Source organism: Bubalus bubalis, chromosome 12, assembly GCF_019923935.1.
Source record: "Bubalus bubalis isolate 160015118507 breed Murrah chromosome 12, NDDB_SH_1, whole genome shotgun sequence".
Lineage (NCBI taxonomy): Eukaryota > Metazoa > Chordata > Mammalia > Artiodactyla > Bovidae > Bubalus > Bubalus bubalis.
The window spans coordinates 61354654-61376094 of record NC_059168.1 but is presented as its reverse complement, the minus strand read 5'-3'; the positions used below and the strand labels follow the sequence as shown (position 1 = coordinate 61376094).

The window sequence follows — 21441 nt, the reverse complement described above, 5'->3', positions numbered from 1 at the left end:
GTTGGATCTCCTTGCAGTCCAAGGGACTCTCAAGAGTCTTCTCCAGCACCACAGTTCCAAAACATCAATTCTTCAGCGCTCAGCTTTCTTTATAGTCCAACTCTCACTTCCATACATGACTACTGGAAAAACCATAGCCTTAACTAGATGGATCTTTGTTGACAAAGTAATGTCTCTACTTTTTAATATGCTGTCTAGGTTGGTCATAACTTTCCTTCCAAGGAGTAAGCATCTTTTAATTTCATAGCTGTAGTCACCATCTGCAGTGATTGTGGAGCCCCAAAAAATAAAGTCTGTCACTGTTTCCCCATCTGTTTCCCATGAAGTGATGGGACCGGATGCCATGATCTTAGTTTTCTAAATGTTGAGCTTAAAGCCAACCTTTTTACTCTCCTCTTTCACTTTCATCAAGAGGCTTTTTAGTTCTTCTTCACTTTCTGCCATAAGGGTGGTGTCATCTGCATATCTGAAGTTATTGATACTTCTCACAGCAATCTTGATTCCAGCTTGTGCTTCATCTAGCCTAGCATTTCTCATGATTTACTTTGCACGTAAGTTAAATAATCAGGGCGACAATATGCAGCCTTGACGTCCTCCTTTTCCTATTTGGAAGCAGTCTGTTGTTCCATGTCCAGTTCTAACTGTTGCTTCCTGACCTGCATATAGGTTTCTCAAGAGGCAGGTCAGGTGGTCTGGTATTCCCATCTCTTTCAGAATCTTCCACAGTTCATTGTGTGTGATCCACACAGTCAAAGGCTTTGGCATGGTCAAGAAAGCAGAAATAGATGTTTTTCTGGAACTCTCTTGCTTTTTCGATGATCCAGCGGATGTTGGCAATTTGATCTCTGGTTCCTCTGCCTTTTCTAAAACCAGCTTGAACATCTGGAATTTCACGGTTCACGTATTGCTGAGGCCTGGCATGGAGAATTTTGAGCATTACTTTACTAGCATGTGAGATGAGTTCAATTGTGTGGTAGTTTGAGCATTCTTTGGCATTGCCTTTCTTTGGGATTGGAATGAACACTGACCTTTTCCAGTCCTGTGGCCACTGCTGAGTTTTCCAAATTTGCTGGCATATTGAGTGCAGCACTTTCACAGCATCGTCTTTCACGATTTGAAATAGCTCAACTGGAATTCCATCACCTCCACTAGCTTTGTATGTAGTGATGCTTCCAACGGCCCACTTGATTTCATATTCCAGGATGTCTGGCTCTTGGTGAGTGATCACACCATCGTGATTATTTGGTTCGTGAACATCTTTTTTGTACATTTCTTCTGTGTATTCTTGCCACCTCTTCTTAATATCTTAATATCTTCGGCTTCTATTCACTCTATACCATTTCTGTTCTTTATTGAGCCCATCTTTACATGATATGTTCCCTTGATATCTCTAATTTTCTTGAAGAGATCTAGTCTTTCCCATTCTATTGTTTTCCTCTATTTCTTTGCACTGATCACTGAGGAAGGCTTTCTTATCTCTCCTTGCTATTCTTTGGAACTCTGCATTCAAATGAGTATATCTTTCCTTTTCTCCTTTGCTTTTGGCTTCTCTTCTTTTCACAGCTCTTTGTAAGGATTTCTCAGACAGCCATTTTGCTTTTTTTGCATTTCTTTTTTTTGGGGATGGTCTTGATCCCTGTCTCCTAAATAAGTTCCATCCATAGTTCATCAGGCAGTCTATCAGATCTAGTCCCTTAAATCTATTTCTCATTTCCACTCTATAATAAGGTATTTCATTAAAGTCATACCTGAATGGTCTAGTGGTTTTCCCTACTTTCTTCAATTTCAGTCTGAATTTGGCAATAAGGAGTTCATGATCTGAGCCACAGTCAGCTCCCAGTCTTGTTTTTGCTGACTGTATCGAGTTTCTCCATCTTTCGCTGCAAAGAATATAATCAATCTGATTTCAGTGTTGGCCATCTGGTAATGTCCATCTGTAGAGTATTCTCTTGTGTTGTTGGAAGAGGGTGTTTGTTATGACCAATGTGTTCTCTTGGCAAAACTCTGTTAGCCTTATACTGCTTCATTCTATATTCCAAGGCCAAATTTACCTGTTATTCCAGGTATTTCTTGACTTCCTACTTTTGCATTCCAGTCCCCTATAATGAAATGGGGAAGACCATGGCCTTGACTATATGGACCTTTGTTGGCAGAGTGATGTCTCTGTCTAGGTTTGTTATGGCTTTCCTGCCAAGAGGCAGTCGTCTGTGATTTCATGGCTGCAGTTACTGTCCATAGTGATTTTGGAGCCAAGAAGACAAAATATGTCAGTACTTGTACCTTTTCCCCTTCTATCTGCCATGCAGTAATGGGGCTAGATGCCATGATGTTAGTTTTTTAATCTTTAGTCTTAAGTCGGCTTTTTCACTCTCCTTCACCCTCATCAAGAGGCTCTTTAGTTCCTCTTCATTTTCTCCCATTAGAGTGGTATCATTCACATATCTGAGGTTGTTGATATTTCTTCTGCCTATCTTGATCCCAGCTTATAACTCATCCAGCCCAGCGTTTCTCATGATGTACTCAGCATATAGGTTAAACAGACAGGGTGACGGGAGACAGCGCTGTCACACTCCTTTCTCAATCTTAAACCTGTATGCGGGTCAAGAAGCAACAGTTAAAACCCTGTATGGAACAAGTGATTGCTTCAAGATTGAGAGAGTGGAATAAGTCAGAAAAAGACAAATACTCTATATTAACACTTATATGTGAAATCTAGTAAAACAAATTAATATTACAAAACATAAGCAGACACAGATATAGGGAACAAACTAGTGGTTACTAATGGAGAGAGAGAGAGATGGAGTGGGGGCAACATAGAGGTAGCACATTAAGAGACAGGGAAATACGGCTGTTATCTTACAATAACTTTCAATGGGGTACAATCTATAAAAATATTGCATCAGTATATAATATTGTTAATCAACTATACTTCAAGAGATAAATATAAAGTATTGCTTTTTTTAAAATCAGAATTTGATATTCTGTCTGACCTTGGCTAGCTTTTTAGAAGTATCTGGGATTAGGAGTGGAGGAGAAGAGGGGAGTTATAATGGACTTACACCTTGGGAGGTATAAGACAGACTGAGCCTTTGTGGGTGAAGAGTGTGGATTTCAGGTAAAGGATATGAGAGAAGTTATTGAAAGATAAGCTGAGGCATACTGAAATTTTTCAGAGTTTGAGCAAGTGCCAAACTGAAAGTGGTTAGGAAGACTCTACTAATATGAGACAGGGGAAAGATTGAGAAAGAAAGTACAGAAGCAGAGAAAGGAAATTATTTGATTGGCTATAGTTTAAAGCTTAATTGGCTATTGTAATTGGTTATCCTTGGTATTTTGATTTTGTAACATTGAGGCATTTATAGGTTTAGGTTTTGGTTTGCTTTCATGGGCCAGGATGGCATTAGGGATTCATCAGCTGAATGGCCTCCCTGTTTAACAAATTTCAGAGCTGGGAAAATGCAGCTTTAGTTTGACCTCAGAATACAGTACTGAGAGGACACTGCGGGAGATAATGCTGGGGTTTGCAAGGCAGATCACGTTCCTCCTTTGCTTATGGCTTCTCATCTTGTTTAGAGGGAAAGCCAAAGTCCCTGTAAGGGCCTACAAGCTACTTCACAATCTTCTGCCGCCTCCAATTCCCACTGTTCTTCCTTGCTCCATTTTCTGTGGCCATGTTGCTCTGCCATCGTTTCTTCTTCAAGCCGAGAGTGCTGCCTTGGCATGTTTGCTTCCTCTGCCTGGAGCCCTCTTCTCCAGGTGACTGCATGGCTTCACTTCTTCACTTCTTTCAGGTCAACTTTATGAGAGAGGCCTGTCCTGACTTCTGTTGCCTCCCCTTCCCATTCTTCCGAGTACTTAGGAGGTACACATATAGAATCACTAACATACTCCGTATGTTTGTTTGTGATTTGTTAACCTTATCTTCAGCCATTAGAGCGTATGTTCTCTGAGGATGAGGACCTCACTGCTGTATCCCCACCAGTGCCAGGACCTGTGCCTGGCATGTAGCTCATACTCAAGCATTTATTAGACAAAAAAGAAAAGTGAGAGCAGGAAAGTGAGTGTGAGGGAGGGAAAGAGTTGGATATGGATCTTATATGGTTTTACATACCAGGCAGGGGAATAAAACTTTAATTCATTAGTTGTATGTGTGTTAGTTGCTCAGTCATGTTCCACTCTTTGCGACCCCATGGACTGTAGCCTGCCAGGCTCCTCCGTCCATGGGATTCTCCAGGCAAGAGTACTGGGGTGGGTTGCCATTCTCTTCTCCAGGAGATCTTCCCAATGCAGGGATCAAACCCGAGTCTCCCACATTGCACGCAGATTCTTTACCATCTGAGCCACCAGGGAAGCAAAATTGGGTAACAGTTAAAAGGTTCGAACAAGGGAATGACAGCAAGAACATTTAGTTTAGGAAGATTAGTTTGTTAATAATGTTTAGGATGGATTTTTTAAAAATTCACATTAACCCCCATTCTCTCCCCAAGTCAGCACTATGAAACAAAGCTGTGTGCTCTTAAAAAAAAAAATGAAATAATTTGACTGTCAAGAAACTGCTAAAATAATTGCCCAAATGGCTAAAAGCATATTCCCTTCTGTACTTTCCCCCTAGTTTGTCTAGTTTCCCTTGTTTGCCCCAGTAATGCACGTTACTGCAGTACACTGGCAAATCCCGGAACATGCCCTTGCTATAATACTATTAACTCAGATGCTGGCTTACCAGTTGGATTTCGTCAGATTTTGAACTTCTGCGCGTGCACAAACACACATGCAGAGTTCTGTGAAATTCTGTCTCTTGTAGACATGTGCTTGTAATGTTTCTAAATCTAATTTTGAGGTTTTCAGCAGTGTTAGAAATGATCTCAGTTACCATTCTCCAGATTTTTGGCCTCCCACATTTACATATGAATAAGGTGAATGGCCTGCTTTATTCCTTTATTCTTCTTGTTGCCTTTCCTTTCCACACTAGAAATGCTTTTCAAATTTTGCCTCACTAGTATTATAAGTCATATTACTCACCAGGTCTTTTTTTAATTTTAAAACTGGTAGTACATTACCTTCTTATTTTTTTCTGTTGATCACTGACCTACTTAACAACCCTTCATATATTTTCTGACAATAAAATCAGTGGTAGAAGAATCCGCCTGCCAGTGCAGGAGACACAAGTTCAATCCCTGTGTCAGGAAGATCCCCTGGAGAAGGAAATGACAGCCCACTCCTAGGAAATCCCATGGACAGAGGAGCCTGGTGGGCTACAGCCCATGGGGTTGCCAAAGAGTCTGACATGACTTAGCAACTAAACACCACCACCAACAAATGTTTCTACAGGAATGTTAACAGAGTTCTAAAGCATTTTTCTTTGCTTACCCTGCCCTGCTTGTGAGAAACACGCTCACCAGCCCAAACCCAGAGAATGGAAGTGAGGCTTTAATGATGGTCTTGCAAGATCTGGTGTCTGATGGGCAGGCACACCCAGAGTCATTACAGGCAGCATCTTATCCCTAGAACGCAAGTCCCTCCCCCCGTTCCTCTTCGGCTGAGTACCAAGGGGTAAACAGTCTTCCTGGATGTCACCTAGGTTTGTTCCCTCCCTCTTTATGATCTCCTCCCACCACCCCTCCACGTCTTATTTCCTCCTCTTCTGTGTACCTATTCCAGTTTGTAGGTTTTGAATTCACCAGTAGGATGAACCTGCACGAAAATCCTAGGCATCTCACCCTCCCTTTGTTTGCCCAGACTTTCTAGTTTTGTATCCGTTATGGCTATCAGCTATTGGCTATTACATCAGCAAGCTGTCACTCAAAGCTAGATGTTCTTGAAAATGGACCATTTTGGTTTTTGATTTCTTACACTACTAATTAGGAATATATTTCTGGTAAATAATTTACCAGTAATTTTAGAATCAGCAGGGGTAGTGGGTTGGAAGGAGATGAACTGAATTGTTAAAATCCTTTATTCATCCTTTAAAAATCATGCTTCTGATGTCTTTAGGTAATCTGCTAGCCATATTATTTTACTAAAAGCCCACTCTGTTAGTTTCTGTATATTGTAGGAAATATTTGTCTTTATGTTACTTACAGACTTTCTAAAACAAAATGCTTAAGTTAAATTTTTATAATTTACCTTCTGCAGCTGTGCTGAGTATGTGCTATATATATTTATATATGGGCTTCCCAGGTGGCTCAGTGGTAAACAGTCCACCTGCCTATGCAGGAGACTCAGGAGACAGGAGATCCATCCCTGGGTCAAGAAGATCCTCTGGAGAAAGAAATGGCAACCCATTCCGATACTCTTGCCTGGGAAACCCCATGGACAGAGGGGCCTGGCAGGCTATAGTCAGACATGACTGAGCGCATGCACATACACATTTATATATGTTCTATATGAGACATATACATACCTGCTAATATGTTGCTGATATTTAAGGTGGTAGTTGACTGTATTCAGTAGGATTCTAGATTAATGTGCAGTGCTATGTGTGACAGCTGAAGAAAAACCAGTCTATCTGAACATACTTGTTATGTTTCTTACAGGTTCTGAGTTCTGTACGCACAGAATGGGATCCACTGGATGTTCGCTTTGACACCAAACATCCTAATCAAGTGTTGACAGTGGAGTGCTCCATCAGTGTAGACAAAGAGCCCATGGCTGACAGCTGCGTCTATGAATGTGTTCGGAACAAAATCCAGTGTGTATCAGTCACCAGAATACCACTTAAGTCAAAGGCCATTAGTTGTTGCAGGAATGCTGCTGAAGACAAACTGATCCTGGGCTGTGAAGATTCTTCAGTAATTCTTTATGAAACTCACCGTAGAGTGACTCTCTTAGCTCAGGCTGAACTTCTGCCTTCCTTAATAAGCTGCCACCCCAGTGGGGCCATTCTGCTAGTCGGCAGTAACCAAGGGGAGCTGCAAATATTTGATATGGCTCTTTCTCCTATTAACATCCAGCTTTTGGCTGAAGACAACTCACCTAGGGAGACTCTACAATTCAAACAATTCTTTGATGTTTCCAGCAGTCTTGTTCAAATGCAGTGGATAGCGCCTCAGGTTGTTTCTAAGAAGCCTGAAAGTGGGGACATCTGTAATCTCCTCTTCCTCAGGTTTGACAGAGGACCATTGGGTGTACTGCTGTTTAAACTTGGTAAGTCAAGGAAGTTGGTGAGTAAATAAATTTTTTTATGATGACAGTACAATTAAGACAGTAAAACTATTCCTGGAATGTAGATTTTTTGGTTTCTCATCCCATCAATATGCTTACATTTCAAACATTTCATGTAGTTTTCTTAAAGTTTTGTGGATGATTTTCTAAAATGTCAAGGTCCATTATATATTGAAAAAATTTGAAATTGCATTAATTTTCCATCACATGAATAAAAAGCCTGAGCTGTCCATATATGATGCTTTCCAAAATAAACTGTCTACTAAAAAAATTCCTTAAGAAATAGTACATATGAGAATTTTTTTATTTTATTTTATTTTTTTTAATTTTATTTTATTTTTAAACTTTACAAAATTGTATTAGTTTTGCCAAATATCAAAATGAATCCGCCACAGGTATACATGTGTTCCCCATCCTGAACCCTCCTCCCTCCTCTCTCCCCATACCATCCCTCTGGGTTGTCCCAGTGCACTAGCCCCAAGCATCCAGTATCATGCATCGAACCTGGACTGGCAACTCGTTTCATACATGATATTTTACATATTTCAATGCCATTCTCCTTACTATGTTCCTTGTAAAATTCTGTGTGTAGGGATATAATACTTTTTCTATTAAGTTATTTTAGATAAGTGTTCATTCCTTTCCAGATTGAAAATGTGTAAAACAAGTGTTTTAAAAGAAGAGGAAGGAAAATGCTTGGTTAGAATTTGCTAAAGATATTTGTGTAACTTTATGTTTTTCTTCTAGATAAAAATATTCAAAAAATTATTTCAATATTAGGAAAATTATGTATTAATGTATACTATTTCAACCAGGAAGCTTTAAAGCAGAATTTTATTTGCCTTCTATAGGTTTGCATTACCAGCTATGTCCTAAAATATATGACATTTTTTAGGCAGTTTTGATAATTTAACATTCTTGAGAGGAACTTGCTTAGGTTTAAAAAAACATATTTCAATTAGTGCACATTATTGTCCATCCTAAAGGAGATCAGTCCTGGGTGTTCATTGGAAGGACTAATGCTGAAGCTGAAACTCCAGTACTTTGGCCACCTCATGTGAAGAGTTGACTCATTGGAAAAGACTCTGATGCTGGGAGGGATTGGGGGCAGGAGGAGAAGGGGACGACAGAGGATGAGATGACTGGATGGCATCACCGACTCAATGGACGTGAGTCTGAGTGAACTCTGGGAGTTGGTGATGGACAGGGAGGCCTGGCGTGCTGTGATTCATGGGGTTGCAAAGAGTCGGATACGACTGAGTGACTGAACTGAACTGAACTGATTGCAACCTGAAAACATAGAAAAGTAGATACATTTCAAAACTGCTTACAGGATTTAGCTCTGTGGCACAAAGTTAAGTTTTTAAAAACTTTGTAGTGTTTGTTAAATAACTGTCAGTTTACTTGTTTTTTTTTTTTTTTTCTTTTAGCGCCACAAGGTATTTTAATAGAATACTTGCAACATTTGAGCTCACCATAACAGCAACAGGAAGTGGTTACAAAATTATTACAGTAGTAAAGTAGATACTATGATTAATTTTATGCAGTTATGATTTAATGCTTCATATTTATATATTTACATTTATCTCAACTGTGAATGCTGTCATGTATGGTCTGTAAGTGTTTATGTGTGTAAGTTTTGATAGATGTTAGCTTTATATGGTAGATTTTCACATATATAATAGTAGTAAATGACAAAACAGACTAGTATCTACGTATATTTTATGCTTCCGTGACATAAATAGCTCCTTATTTTTTGATATTTCTAGACTACTGAGTTCTTTGTAAGTTTTTTTTTTTCAAACTGTGACAAATCTCCAAAATATTTTTTCAATGTATTTATTGGAAAATATCCTTATGTAAGGGGATCCATGCAGTTTATTTTATTTATTTTTTTTTTGGTACGTAGTTACATTTTATTTTATTTTATTTTTTATTTTATTTTTAAACTTTACATAATTGTATTAGTTTTGCCAAATGGATCTACTTGCCTCTGAAATAGAATGAATGAAATAAGTGTAATGAAAATGACTTAACTTGAAAGCTATCAGGGATATAAGTGAGAGCTATGTTCTTTTCACATGAAAAAAAAAAGAACCTAAGTCCATTCATAACATTAGTATTACCCAAGAAAAATATGTTTGGAATCTCATTTATTATGAGATAATCCAGTTCTACTTTACCCAACTACACATTTAATAGTGGTATGTCTCCATGCACAACACTTATTAAAGTGGATGTTAGATGTTTTGCATATCTGTTGAAACTCTCTCCCTCTCTGTATATCCCAGTTACCTGTCAAACAAGAAGGCAGTCTACTAACATATACCTAGCTTTTCTTTAGCCCTCCCTTGTGGGCCTACTCACAACAGCTTTGCAAAAAGCACAGCTTTCTCTTCCTATCTCTAGCACATTTGCCTTCTTACTAAAGTAAACAGGCTCTCAGTGTAGGGATTTAGAGGGCTTCCTGCTAATTGCCAGCTTGTAAACTTAATTGGACTATCTCCCTGGGCACTGTTCCTAAATCAATTAGGCAATGAGTTGGCTGTCACCTCTTTTTCCCAAGTAGGTCTCTTGGAAGGGAATTATCCAATAGAAGTCAAGCATTCAAATGAAAAGGTGATAACTTCTGCAACTGACATTTATCATTTAAATTTTATTTTCATTATGACTTATAAGATTTATAGAATAGGGAAATTTTACAGTCTTCCAGGGTCTTTAAAAGAACAAAACATGGAGTTTCCCAAGATTTTTGAAAATGTATTATAAGATTAGTGTTTATTATATATTATTTTTCCTAGGAAGAGTAGATTCCTTGAAACAGTATATTCCAGCTAACAGATCTTTTTCCTTTTTTTTTTTTTTTTAAGAAAACCCTGTTTAAAGAACAGATTTTTCTTAGGATCTGCTACTAAATACATCCAGAAATTTTAATATACTTCTTGAATTAACACAGTGCTGATTCTGGGCATCCATGTGGAATTTTCATGTATAATTCAAGTTACTGCATATATAAACAGGTAGTTTCATGTGCAGTTTCCCCACTAGGGAGCATTTATGAGATGGTTTTCATATGCTTGTTATGCAAGCCTTTGGAAATTTTGACATGAAAGGTGTAGCGTACAATTTAAGAAGCTGAGATAGATCATAGTTTAAAATAGAATGCTGTCATATGTAAACGTGTCAGTGGCTGCTGCCAGTATGCCAGGATTTTTGGAGTCTGACTCTTAGAATAGGTCAGTTAGTGTAATGTTGAAGACTAGAGCTTCCATTCTAAATGCTTGTAATTATCACACGAATGCCACTGGAGGTTAAAAGGCCATCACCACTGTTACTATAAGAAAGTGAAAAACTAACATGTCTTCCTCAGGAGGGAGCAAGACGTGTCATCCTTCGAGGTAGAGGCAGTGTGTAATCAGAATTTCTTTACCTAACAATCATTATTCATATTTCCATATATGTAAACTGGGATTAATTTTAAAAAGAGGAGTTCCTAGTTGTATTTCTTAGATATAAAAGCTTTTCCATTCTCATCATCACCTTTTCCAACTTTCACTGCTCTCTTTAAACTCATGTGATCAGCTTCTTGCCCTTTCAACAGAGAATCTCCCCTTTTAATAGGTATTTCATTAACTTTATCTGCTCCTCACCACCCACCCAACCACTTACCTCCATGTACACAAATCTTTTCGGTTTCAATTCAGTGGGATAGGAGCCTTCCTCTTACCTAAGACTAGTTCCACGCTGGATCCCACAGCATTCCCCTTGATACTTTTACTCTGTCACCTTCCCCACTCTCCCCATGAATCTTGCTACATCAGCAGGCTCGGGCCCAAGCCACACCATGAAACAAAGCAACATACATACATCTATTCCTTAAAATTGTTTCCCCTCTGCTATTAATCAAATGTTCACCATCCTTTCACAGTCAAGCTCTTAATAGAATGGTGAACACTGAATTTCTCTGCTTCTTCGCCCCATTCCCCCTCATAGCACCACCTTCTGGCTCTTCTCTTCAGTGTTCTGGAGCTGCTCTTGCAAAGGTCACCAGTGACTTCCTACTTGATACACATATTTCTCTTCAGTTACTTGATGACTTTTCAACATTTGATGGCTCCTGACCACATTACCATCAAATTCTCATTGTTCTTGCCTTCTGTGACTCTTGATGCAACTTTTTGGCACTTTTTTATGCTCTTTTTCTGTCTCTTCATGAAAATATTCAGGCTCTCCAAGGTTCCACCTTTAGCTCCCCTCCCATTTTATGCAAAATGAGAGTTTCTTTATTTTTTTTTAATTATTTTTTATTTTTTTATTTTAATTGGAGGCTAATTACAATATTGCAGTGGTTTTTGCCATACATTGACATGAATCAGCCATGGGTGTACATGTGTTCCCCATCCCTCAGGGTCATCCCAGTGCACCAGCCCTGAGCACCCTTGTCTCATGCATCAGACAAAGAGTTTATTTTTTATTTTGGTATCCTGTCTCTGACTTCAGCCCAGGCCACTGCTCTCCACCCCCACATGTTAACCTGGCCTATAGGAAACCTCCCCGCTGAGTCTGCACAATTGCCTCAGATTTATTATGTGCAGACTTGAAGTTGCCATCTTTCTCCCTGCTTCTCCTCCTATATATTCCAGTTTAAGGGATATTATAGTTATTTAGATGGACAGAATTACAAGTTAGAAATCATCCTAGAATCCTCCCTCATTCCTAACGCCATATCCAGTCAGCAATGAAATGCCATCAGTTCTGCTTTCTGAGGTTTTGTTCATTCACTCAGTTGTGTCTGGCTCTTTTGACGCCATGAACTGCAGCATGCCAGGCTTCCCTGTCCTTTACTATCCCTGGAGTTTGCTCAAACTCATGTCCATTGAGTCGATGATGTCATCTAACCATCTCATCCTCTGTTGCCCCCTTATCCTCCTGCCCTCAATCTTTCCCAGCATCAGGGTCTTTTCCAATGAGTTGGATCTTCACATCAGGTGGCCAGAGTATTGGAGCTTCAGCATCAGTCCTTCTAGTGAATATTCTTCGTTGATTTCATTTAGGATTGACTTATTTGATCTCCTGGTTGTCCAAGGGACTCTCAAGAGTCTTTTCCAGCACCACAGTTCAAAAGCATCAGTTCTTTGGTGCTCAACCTTCTTTATGGTCCAGCTCTCACATCCATAAGTGACTACTGGAAAAACCACAGCTTTGACTGTATGGACCTTTGACCACAAAGTGATGTCTCTGCTTTTTAATACAACATCTAGCTTTGTCATAGATTTTCTTCCAAAGAGCAGGTGTCTTTTAATTTCATAGCTGTAGCCACTGTCCACAGTGATTTTGGAGCCCAAAATGGAGTCACTCTTTCAGTGGTTTCCCCATCTATTTGCCATGAAGTGATGGAATTAGATGCCATGTCTTAGTTTTTTGAATGTTGAGTTTTAAGCCAGCTTTTTCACTCTCCTCTTTCACTTTCATCAAGAGGCTCCTTAGTTCATCTTAGCTTTCTGCCATAAGGGTGGTAAATCATCTGATTATCTGAGGTTATTGATATTTCTCCTGGCAATCTTGATTCCCACTTGAGCTTAATCCAGCCCAGCATTTCTCATGATGTACTCTGCATATAAGTTAAATAAGCAAGGTGACAGTATACAGCCTTGACGTACTCCTTTCCCAATTTTTGAGCCAGTTTGTTGTTCCATGTCTGGTTCTAAGTGTTGCTTCTTGACCTGCATACAGATTTCTCAGGAGTCAGGTAAGGTGGCCTAGTATTCCCATTTCTTTAAGGATCTTCCACAGTTTGTTGTGATCCACACAGTCAAAGACTTTAGTATAGTCAATAAAGCAAAAGTAGATGTTTATCTTAAATTTTCTTGCTTTTTTTTTATGATCCAGTAGATGTTGACAATTTGATCTCTGGTGCCAAATCCAGCTTGTACATCTGAAAGTTCTCAGTTCACATACTGTTGAAATCTACCTTGAAGGATTTTGAGCATTACCTTCATTAATTGCATGTGAAATGCATGCAGTTGTGCGGTAGTTTGAACATTATTTTACATTGCCGTTCTTTGGGATTAGAATGAAAAATGACCTTTTCCAGTTCTGTGGCCACTGCTGACTTTTCCAAATTTGCTAACATATTGAGTACAGCATTTTAACAGCATCATCTTTTACAATTTGAAATAGCTCAACTGGAGTTCCATCACCTCCACTAGCTTTCTTTGTAGTAATGCTTCCTAAGGCCTACTTGACTTCACATTCCAGGATGTCTGGCTCTAGGTGAGTGATCATACCATCGTGGTTACCTGGGTCATTAAGACCTTATTTGTACAGTTTTCTGTATATTCTTGCCACCTCTTCTTAATATCTTCTGCTTCTGCTAGGTCCGTACCATTTCTGTCCTTTATTGTGCCCATCTTTGCATGGAATGTTCCCTTGGTATCTCTAATTTTCTCAAAGAGGTCTCTAGACTTTCCCATTCCATTTTTTCCCCTATATTTCTTTGCACTGTTCACTTCTGTAGGCTTTCTTATCTCTCCTTGCTATTCTTTGGAACTCTGCATTCAGATGGGTATATCTTTCCTTTTCCCTTTTGCCTTTCACTCCTTTCCCCACTGCTTGTAAGGCTTCCTCAGACAACCATGTTGCTTTTTTTGCATTTCTTTTTCTTGCTTATGGTTTTGATCACCACCTCCTGTGCAGTGTTATGAACCCCTCTGCCTTAGTTCTTCAGGCACTCTGTCTACCAGCTCAAATCCCTTGAATCTATTTGCCACTTTCTCTGTATAACCATAAGGGATTTGGTTTAGGTCACACCTGAATGGCCTAGAGGTTTTCCCTGCTTTATTCAATTTAAGTCTGAATTTGGCAATAAGGAGTTCATGATCTGAGCCACAGTCAGCTCCCAGTCTTGTTTTTGCTGACTGTATAGAGCTTCTCCATCTTTGGCTACAAATAATGTAATCAGTCTGAGTTTGATATTGATCATCTGGTGATGTCCATGTGTAGTGTTATTAGAAGAGGGTATTTGCTATGACCAGTGTGTTCTTTAGGCAAACCTTGGCAAAACGAAGTCTTTGCCCTGCTTCATTTGGTACTCCAAGGTCAAACTTGCCTGTTACTCCAGGTGTCTCTTGACTTCCTGCTTTTGCCTTCCAGTCCCCTATGATGAAAAAGACATCACTGCCTAAAACATCTCATTCTATTCAGCCTTGCTGTGATTACCTTAAATCTAGACCTTCCCTATTGTACCATGATCAAGCAGTGGCCCTCTGTCTGTAATGCTCTGCTTTCCAATCTTCCCCACCTACCGCTCAATTAATCCCCTTAACTGCCACCAAAGTGCACATCTGTTCATAGATTTGGCTTCCCTGGTGGTAAAGATTCTGCCTGCAACGCAGGAGACCCTGGTTTGATCCCTGGGTCAGGAAGATGCCCTGAAGAAGGGACTGGCTATCCATAACTCCAGTATTCTTCTTGGAGAATTCCAATTCCAAGAAGAATTGGGCACAGAAACTTGGTAGGCTACAGTCCATGGGGTCACAAAGAGTTGGACATGACTGAGTGACTGACACTTTCAGTTTTCTCTTTTCTGCAGCTTGAAATCCTTCAGTAGTTAATAAGCCCTGTCTGTCTCCCAGGCTTCATCTCTCAGCTCTGCTGCCTTAGGAGCTTCCCAATCACAGCATGTACTCTCACACTCCTCTTTCCACAGTGTGTTGATTATTCCATCTACTTAGAGTGCTCCTACAATGTGCTTATAACACCTGCAAAGTTAGGAAAAGGTTAAATGTCCAAGTGGTGATATTAAACAAATAATTAAAGCTAACTTCTTCCCTCTCATAGGATTTTGAAAATCACGGGCAATATTATGTATGTATCTGTCACTTCATCTAAACAGCAAGTAGTATGATTTTTCTCTCAGAACTTTTACAAGAAGTATGTGTTCTTTAAAAGAGTTATTTTTAATAAGTTATTTAAAGTTTACTTTACCAAAGTGGTAATTGGTGGCAACTTATTGCTGGAAGAAAATGTCAGGTACTTTATTAGATGCCTAGTCATCTTAAAACTGGATCTCGTGTCATTTGAGATGGATTGCTGTTCCAGACAGCATTCTGCTTTCTTCATACAAAAGTGATGACAGATTTTTAAATCAAGTTTTTCAAGTGTAATTTACAAATAAATTATACCTATTTAAAATGTATAGATCAATGAGTTTTGGGAAATATGTATATCCTCATGATTACCAGAGACTATTGGAGGACACAAAGCATTTGTGTGCCCAAGGAGAAAGGAGAAATGACCCCACAAGAGGCTGAGCCAGACCTGCCTGTGAGTGATGCAGGGTCTCTTGCAGAGGTGTGTGTCAGCTGTGGCCTGCTGTGCGGTCCTGGGAGGGGCGTGTTGGCAAAAGTCTGTTTGGAGGTCACATTTAGCCCTAACATAGAGTCTGTAGTTTCAGGATAGGGTCGCCTCAGGCCAAACAACTAATGGGGTTGGGGGTGGGGGGGGGGGATTGCAGTGAGGACACAGCCCCACCCATCAGTAGAAAATTGGATTAAAAATTTACTGAGCATTTCCCTGCCCACCAGTGCAAGACCAAGTTTTCCCCACAGTCCAGTCTCTTCCATTGAGAAGAGATTCTGGCAATGCCAAAGAATATTCAAACTACCACACAATTGCACTCATCTCACACACTAGCAAAGTAATACTCAAAATTCTCCAAGCTAGGCTTCAACAGTACGTAAACTGAGAACTTCCAGATGTTCAACCTGGATTTAGAAAAGGCAGAGGAACCAGAGATCAAATTGCCAACATCCGTTGGATCATTGAAAAAGCAAGAGAGTTCCAGAAAAACATCTACTTCTGCTTTATTGACCACGCCAAAGCCTTTGACTATATGGATCACAACAAACTGTGGAAAATTCTTAAGAGATGGGAGTACCAAACCACCTGACCTGCCACCTGAGAAGTCTGGTCTTCAGCCCCATGTACTAGGGTAAAAAAGTACAAATATTCATGACATAGAATACTACATACCAATTTATTTTAAATTGGCATTTATTCTTCAGTTACTAATGATTATTCAATTCACTTCAGTCACTCAGTCGTATCTGACTCTTTAAGACCCCATGGACTGCAGCACTCCCGTCTTCCCTGTCCATCACCAACTCCCGGAGCTTACTCAAACCCATGTCCATCGAGTTGGTGATGCCATCCAACCATCTCATCCTCAGTTGTCCCCTTCTCCTCCCGCCTTCAATCTTTCCCAGCATCAGGGTCTTTTCTAAGAAGTCAGTTCTTCACATCAGGTGGCCAAAGTATTGGAGTTTCAGCTTCAGCATCAGTTCTTCCAGTGAATATTCAGGACTGATTTCCTTTAGCATGGACTGGTTTGATCTTGCAGTCCAAGGGACTCTCAAGAGTCTTCTCCAACACCACGGTTCAAAAGCATCAATTCTTTGGCATGCAGCTTTCTTTATAGTCCAACTCTCACATCCATACATGACTACTGGAAAAACCAGTAGTCTGTGAATCAAGGTAAATTGGACATGGTCAAGCAGGAGATGGCAAGAGTGAACATCAACATCTTGGGAAACTGAAATGGAACAGGAATGGGTGAATATAATTCAGATAACCATTATGTCTACTGTTATAGGCAAGAATCCCTTAGAAGAAATGAAGTAACCCTCACAGTCAACAAAAGAGTCTGAAATGCAATACTTGGGTGCAGCCTCAAAAATAACAGAATGATCTTGGTTCGTTTCCAAGGCAAACCATACAGTATCACAGCAATCCAAGTCTGTGCCCCAACCAGTAATGCTGAAGAAGCTGACGCTGAACGATTTCTATGAAGACCTACAAGAGCTTCTAGAATGAATACCAAAAAAAAAAAGATGTCCTTTTCAGCGTGGGGGATTGGAGTGCAAAAGTAGGATCTCAAGAGAGACCTGAAGGAACAAGCAAGTTTGGCGTTGGAGTACAAAATGAAGCAGCACAAAGACTAACAGAGTTCGCCAAGAGAATGAAGTGGTCATAGCAAACACCCTCTTCCAGCAACCCAAGAAACAACTTTACACATGAACATCATCAGATGGTCAAAACAGAAATCACACTGATATATTCTTTGCAGTCGAAGATGGAGAAGCTCTATAGAGTAGGCAAAACACCACCTCAAGCTGACTGTGGCTCAGATCATCAATTCCTTACTGCAAAATTCAGGCTTAAATTGAGGAAAGTAGGGAAAACCACAAGACTATTCGTATGACCTAAGACAAATGCCTTATGGTTATACAGCAGAGGTGGTGAATACATTCAAGAGATTAGATCTGACAGAGTGCTTCAGGAACTACGGACGGAGGTTTGTAACATTGTATGGTGGCAGTGACCAAAACCATCCTAATGAAAAAGAAATGCAAGAAGGCAAAGTGATTGTCTGAGGAGGACTTACAAATAGCTGATAAAACAGGAGAAGTGAAAGGCAAAGGAGAAAAGGGAAAGATATACCCATCTGAATGCAAGTTCCAAAGAATAGCAATGAGAGATAAGAAAGGCTTCTTAAGAGAATAAAACAAAGAAATAGAGGAAAACAATAGAATAGCAAAGACTAGAGATCTCTTCAAGAAAATTGGAGATACTGAGGGAACATTCCATGCAAACATGGGCAGAGTGAAAGAAAACGGCAAGGACCTAAGAGAAGCAGAAGATATTAAGAAGAGGTGCCAAGAATATACAGAAGAACTATACAAAAGATCTTAATGACCCAGATAACCACAGTGTTGTGGTCACTCACCTAGAGCCAGACATCCTGGAATGTGAAGTTAAGTGGGCCTTAGGAAGCATTACTACAAAGAAAGCTAGTGGAGGTGATGGAATTCGAGCTGAGTTACTTCAAATCCTAAAAGATGATGCTGTTAAATTGCTGCAGTCAATATGCTAGCAAATTTAGAAAAGTTAGCTGTGGCCACAGGACTGGAAAAGGCCAGTTTTCATTCCAATCCCAAAGAAAGGCAATGCCAAAGAATGCTCAAACTACCGCACAGTTCACTAATTTCACATGCTGCCAAGATTATGCTCAGAATCCTTCAAGCTAGGCTTCGGCAGTTCGTGAACTGAAAACTTTCAGATGTATAGCTGGTTTTAGGAAAGGCAAAGGAACCAGAGATCAAATTGCTAATGTCCACTATGTCATAGAAAAAGCAACAGAATTCCAGAAAAATATCTACTTCTGCTTCATTGACTACACTAAAGTCTTTCAGTGTTGATCACAACAAACTGTAGAAAATTTTTAAAGAGATGAGAATCCCAGACCACCTTACCTGCCTCCTGAGAAACCTGTTTGCAGGTCAAGAAGCAGCAGTTAGAAACAGATATGGAACAATGGACTGTTTAAAAATTGGGAAAGGAGTATCTCAAGGCTGAATATTGTCACCCTTCTTATTTAACTTCTATGCAGAGTACATCATGCAAAATGTCAGGCTGGATGAATCAGAAGCTGGAATCAAGATTGCTGGGAGAAATATAAGCAATGTCATATATGCAGATGATACCACTCTAATGGAGCTTCCCAGATGGAGCTGGTTATAAAGAACCTGCCTACCAATGAAGGAGGCATAAGACATGTGAGTTCAGTCCCTGGATTGGGATGATCCCCTGGGGGCAAGTATGGAAACCCACTCAAATATTCTTGCCTGGAGAATCCCATGGACAGAGGCAGGCTGCAGGCCATTGGGTCACACAAAATTGGACAGGTCTGAAGTGACTTAGCAGGCACACACCACTCTAGTGGCACAAACTGAAGAGGAACTAAAGAGCCTCTTGATGATGTTGAAAGAGGAGAGTTAAAAAGCTGTCTTAAAACTCATAGTCATATAGTCTTTATGGACCTATAGTTATATAGGTCCATATAGTCATATAGGTCCATATATCCAAAGCTCTGGTTTTTCCAGTAGTCACGTACAGATTTGCGAGTTGGACCATAAAGAAGGCTGAACACTGAAGAACTGATGCTTTCAAACTGTGGTGCTGCAGAAGACTCTAGACAATAAGACTCTTGGACAATAGACTCTTGGACAATAAGGAGATAAAACCAGTCAACCCTGAATATTCAGTAGAAGGACTGATGCTGAAGCTGAAGCCTCAATACTTTGGCCACCTGATGCAAAGATATGACTCACTGGAAAAGACTGAGAGCAGGAGAAGAGGGCAACAGAGGATGAGATGGTTAGATGGCATCACTGACTCAATGAACATGAGTTTCAGCAAACTCCAGGAGATAGTGAAGTACAGGGAAGCCTGAAATGCTTCAGTCCATGGGGTCGCAAAGAGCTGAATACCACTTACAGACTGAACAACAATGTGATTACCACCATAATCAAGATGTAAAACATTTCCATCACCCTCAAAATTCTCTCAAACCCCTTTGCAGTCAGTCCCTGCCTCCCTCAAAGCTAAAGCACATTGATCTGTTGTCTGTTATTACAAGTTAGATCAGCTTTTTCTAGAATTTCATAGAAGTAGACTAATAAATTGGTACTTGTTTGTATCTGGCTACTTTTACTCAGTATTAATCTTAGTGAATTTTCCATATTGGTATGTATATCTGTAAATTTTCGTTTACATTATTGAGTAGTATTCCATTATATAGAGATATCACAATCTATCTTCACATGTTGACAGGCAGTTTAGTTGTTTCCAATTTTAGCCAGTTTCATTGAAAATGATCTGTTCTTTCATGTACTAGTCTTTGTATGGAGGTCTATTCTGATTTCTTTTGGGAAGAACCTTGGAACTGAGCACTACGCTAAGTTTAATTTAAGAGGAAAATAGTTTGGAGTTCCAGTTAGTCCACATCTTCACTAAACTTGGCATTATTGCTATTTTTAATTTTAGCCATTTTAGTAGGTGTAGTTGGTGTTAGTTGGCATTTCCCTGATGAACCTTGGAGTTGTTCATCTTTTATGTGCTTATTGCCATATATATATTTTCAAATCTTTTGCCCCAGTTGAACTGGATTTTTTTTATTGAATCATAAGTTTTTATATATTCTGAACACAAGTTCTTTCTTGGATACTAGTATTGTGAATATTTTCTTTCATCCTATAATTTACCTTTTCATTTTTTTTTTTACTAGATTTTAGGTGAGGAAGTTTTTAGTTTTGATGAAAGCCAACTATTAGATTTGTTTTAATTTATGACTTGTATTGTTTGTCTTATCAAAATAGTCTTTGACCCTTTTTTATTCTAGAAATTTTATTATTTTAGCTCCTACAATTAGGTTTATTGACTAACTCAAGTTAATTCTTTGTATATGGTGTGAGGTATGAGTTGAAATTAATTTTTAATATGAATATTCACTTGTTCCAGAAGCAGCTGTTGGAAAGACTGTACTTTCACCATTGAACTCCTTTGACCATATGTGTGTGTGTATCTATAAAAAGACTCTGTTCTTGTCCATTGATCTATATGTCCATACTTGAGTACCACACTGTCTTCATTATGGTGGTTTAAGTAAGTTTTGAAGCCAGGTACCATTAGTCCTCCAACTTTGTTCTTTTCAAAATTGTTTTGGTTACTCTACATGTTTTGAATTTCTATATGTTTGCAAACTAACTTGTCAGTTTCTATAAAAACACCTAATGGAATTTTGATTGAGATTATGTTGAATCTATAGATCAGTTTTGGATAGAATGACAATTTAAATATTGTAGTGTTGCTCAGTCATGTCTGACTGTTTGCCCTCTCATGGACTGTAGCCCACCAGGCTCCTCTGTCCACGGGATTCTCCAGGCAAGAATACTGGAGTGGATTGCCATTCCCTTCTCCAGAGGATCTTCCTGACCCAGGGATTGAACCCAGGTCTCCTACATTGCAGGCAGATTCTTTACTGTTTGAGCTACAGGGAAGACCTAACAATATTGAATCTCCCAATTTATGAACACAATATATATCTTCATTTATCCAGGCCTTTAATTTCTCCCAGCAGTGTTTTATATTTTAAAATGTACAAGATCTTGTAAATAGTTTGTTAATGTTTTTGAATGCTATTGTAAATAGTATTTTCAATTACAAGTTTTAATTGTTCATTGGGATTTTATAAAAATAAAATCTGAAAATATTGAACATATATCCTGAAATTCTGTTAAACTCATTAGTTGGAGTGACTTTTTATTATAGATTACTTAGGATTTTCTACATAGATGATTATGACAACTACAATTAAAAACAAGTTTCATATATTCTTATCCTACCTGCAGGCCTTTTGTTTCTTCTCTGTTTTACTATCTA

At 39.2% G+C, this 21441-nt stretch overlaps 1 protein-coding gene across 16 annotated transcripts in view; it reads left to right on the top strand.

The window, feature by feature from the left end:
• LOC102389627 (WD repeat containing planar cell polarity effector) overlaps positions 1 to 21441 on the top strand; it is a 454572-nt gene that overhangs the window by 321678 nt on the left and 111453 nt on the right. For all 16 annotated transcript variants that reach the window (XM_045162259.1, XM_045162264.1, XM_045162261.1 and 13 more), the window contains one exon: positions 6534 to 7143. In XM_045162259.1, the coding sequence (XP_045018194.1) occupies positions 6534 to 7143 (610 nt within the window). The remainder of the gene's footprint in view (positions 1 to 6533; positions 7144 to 21441) is intronic.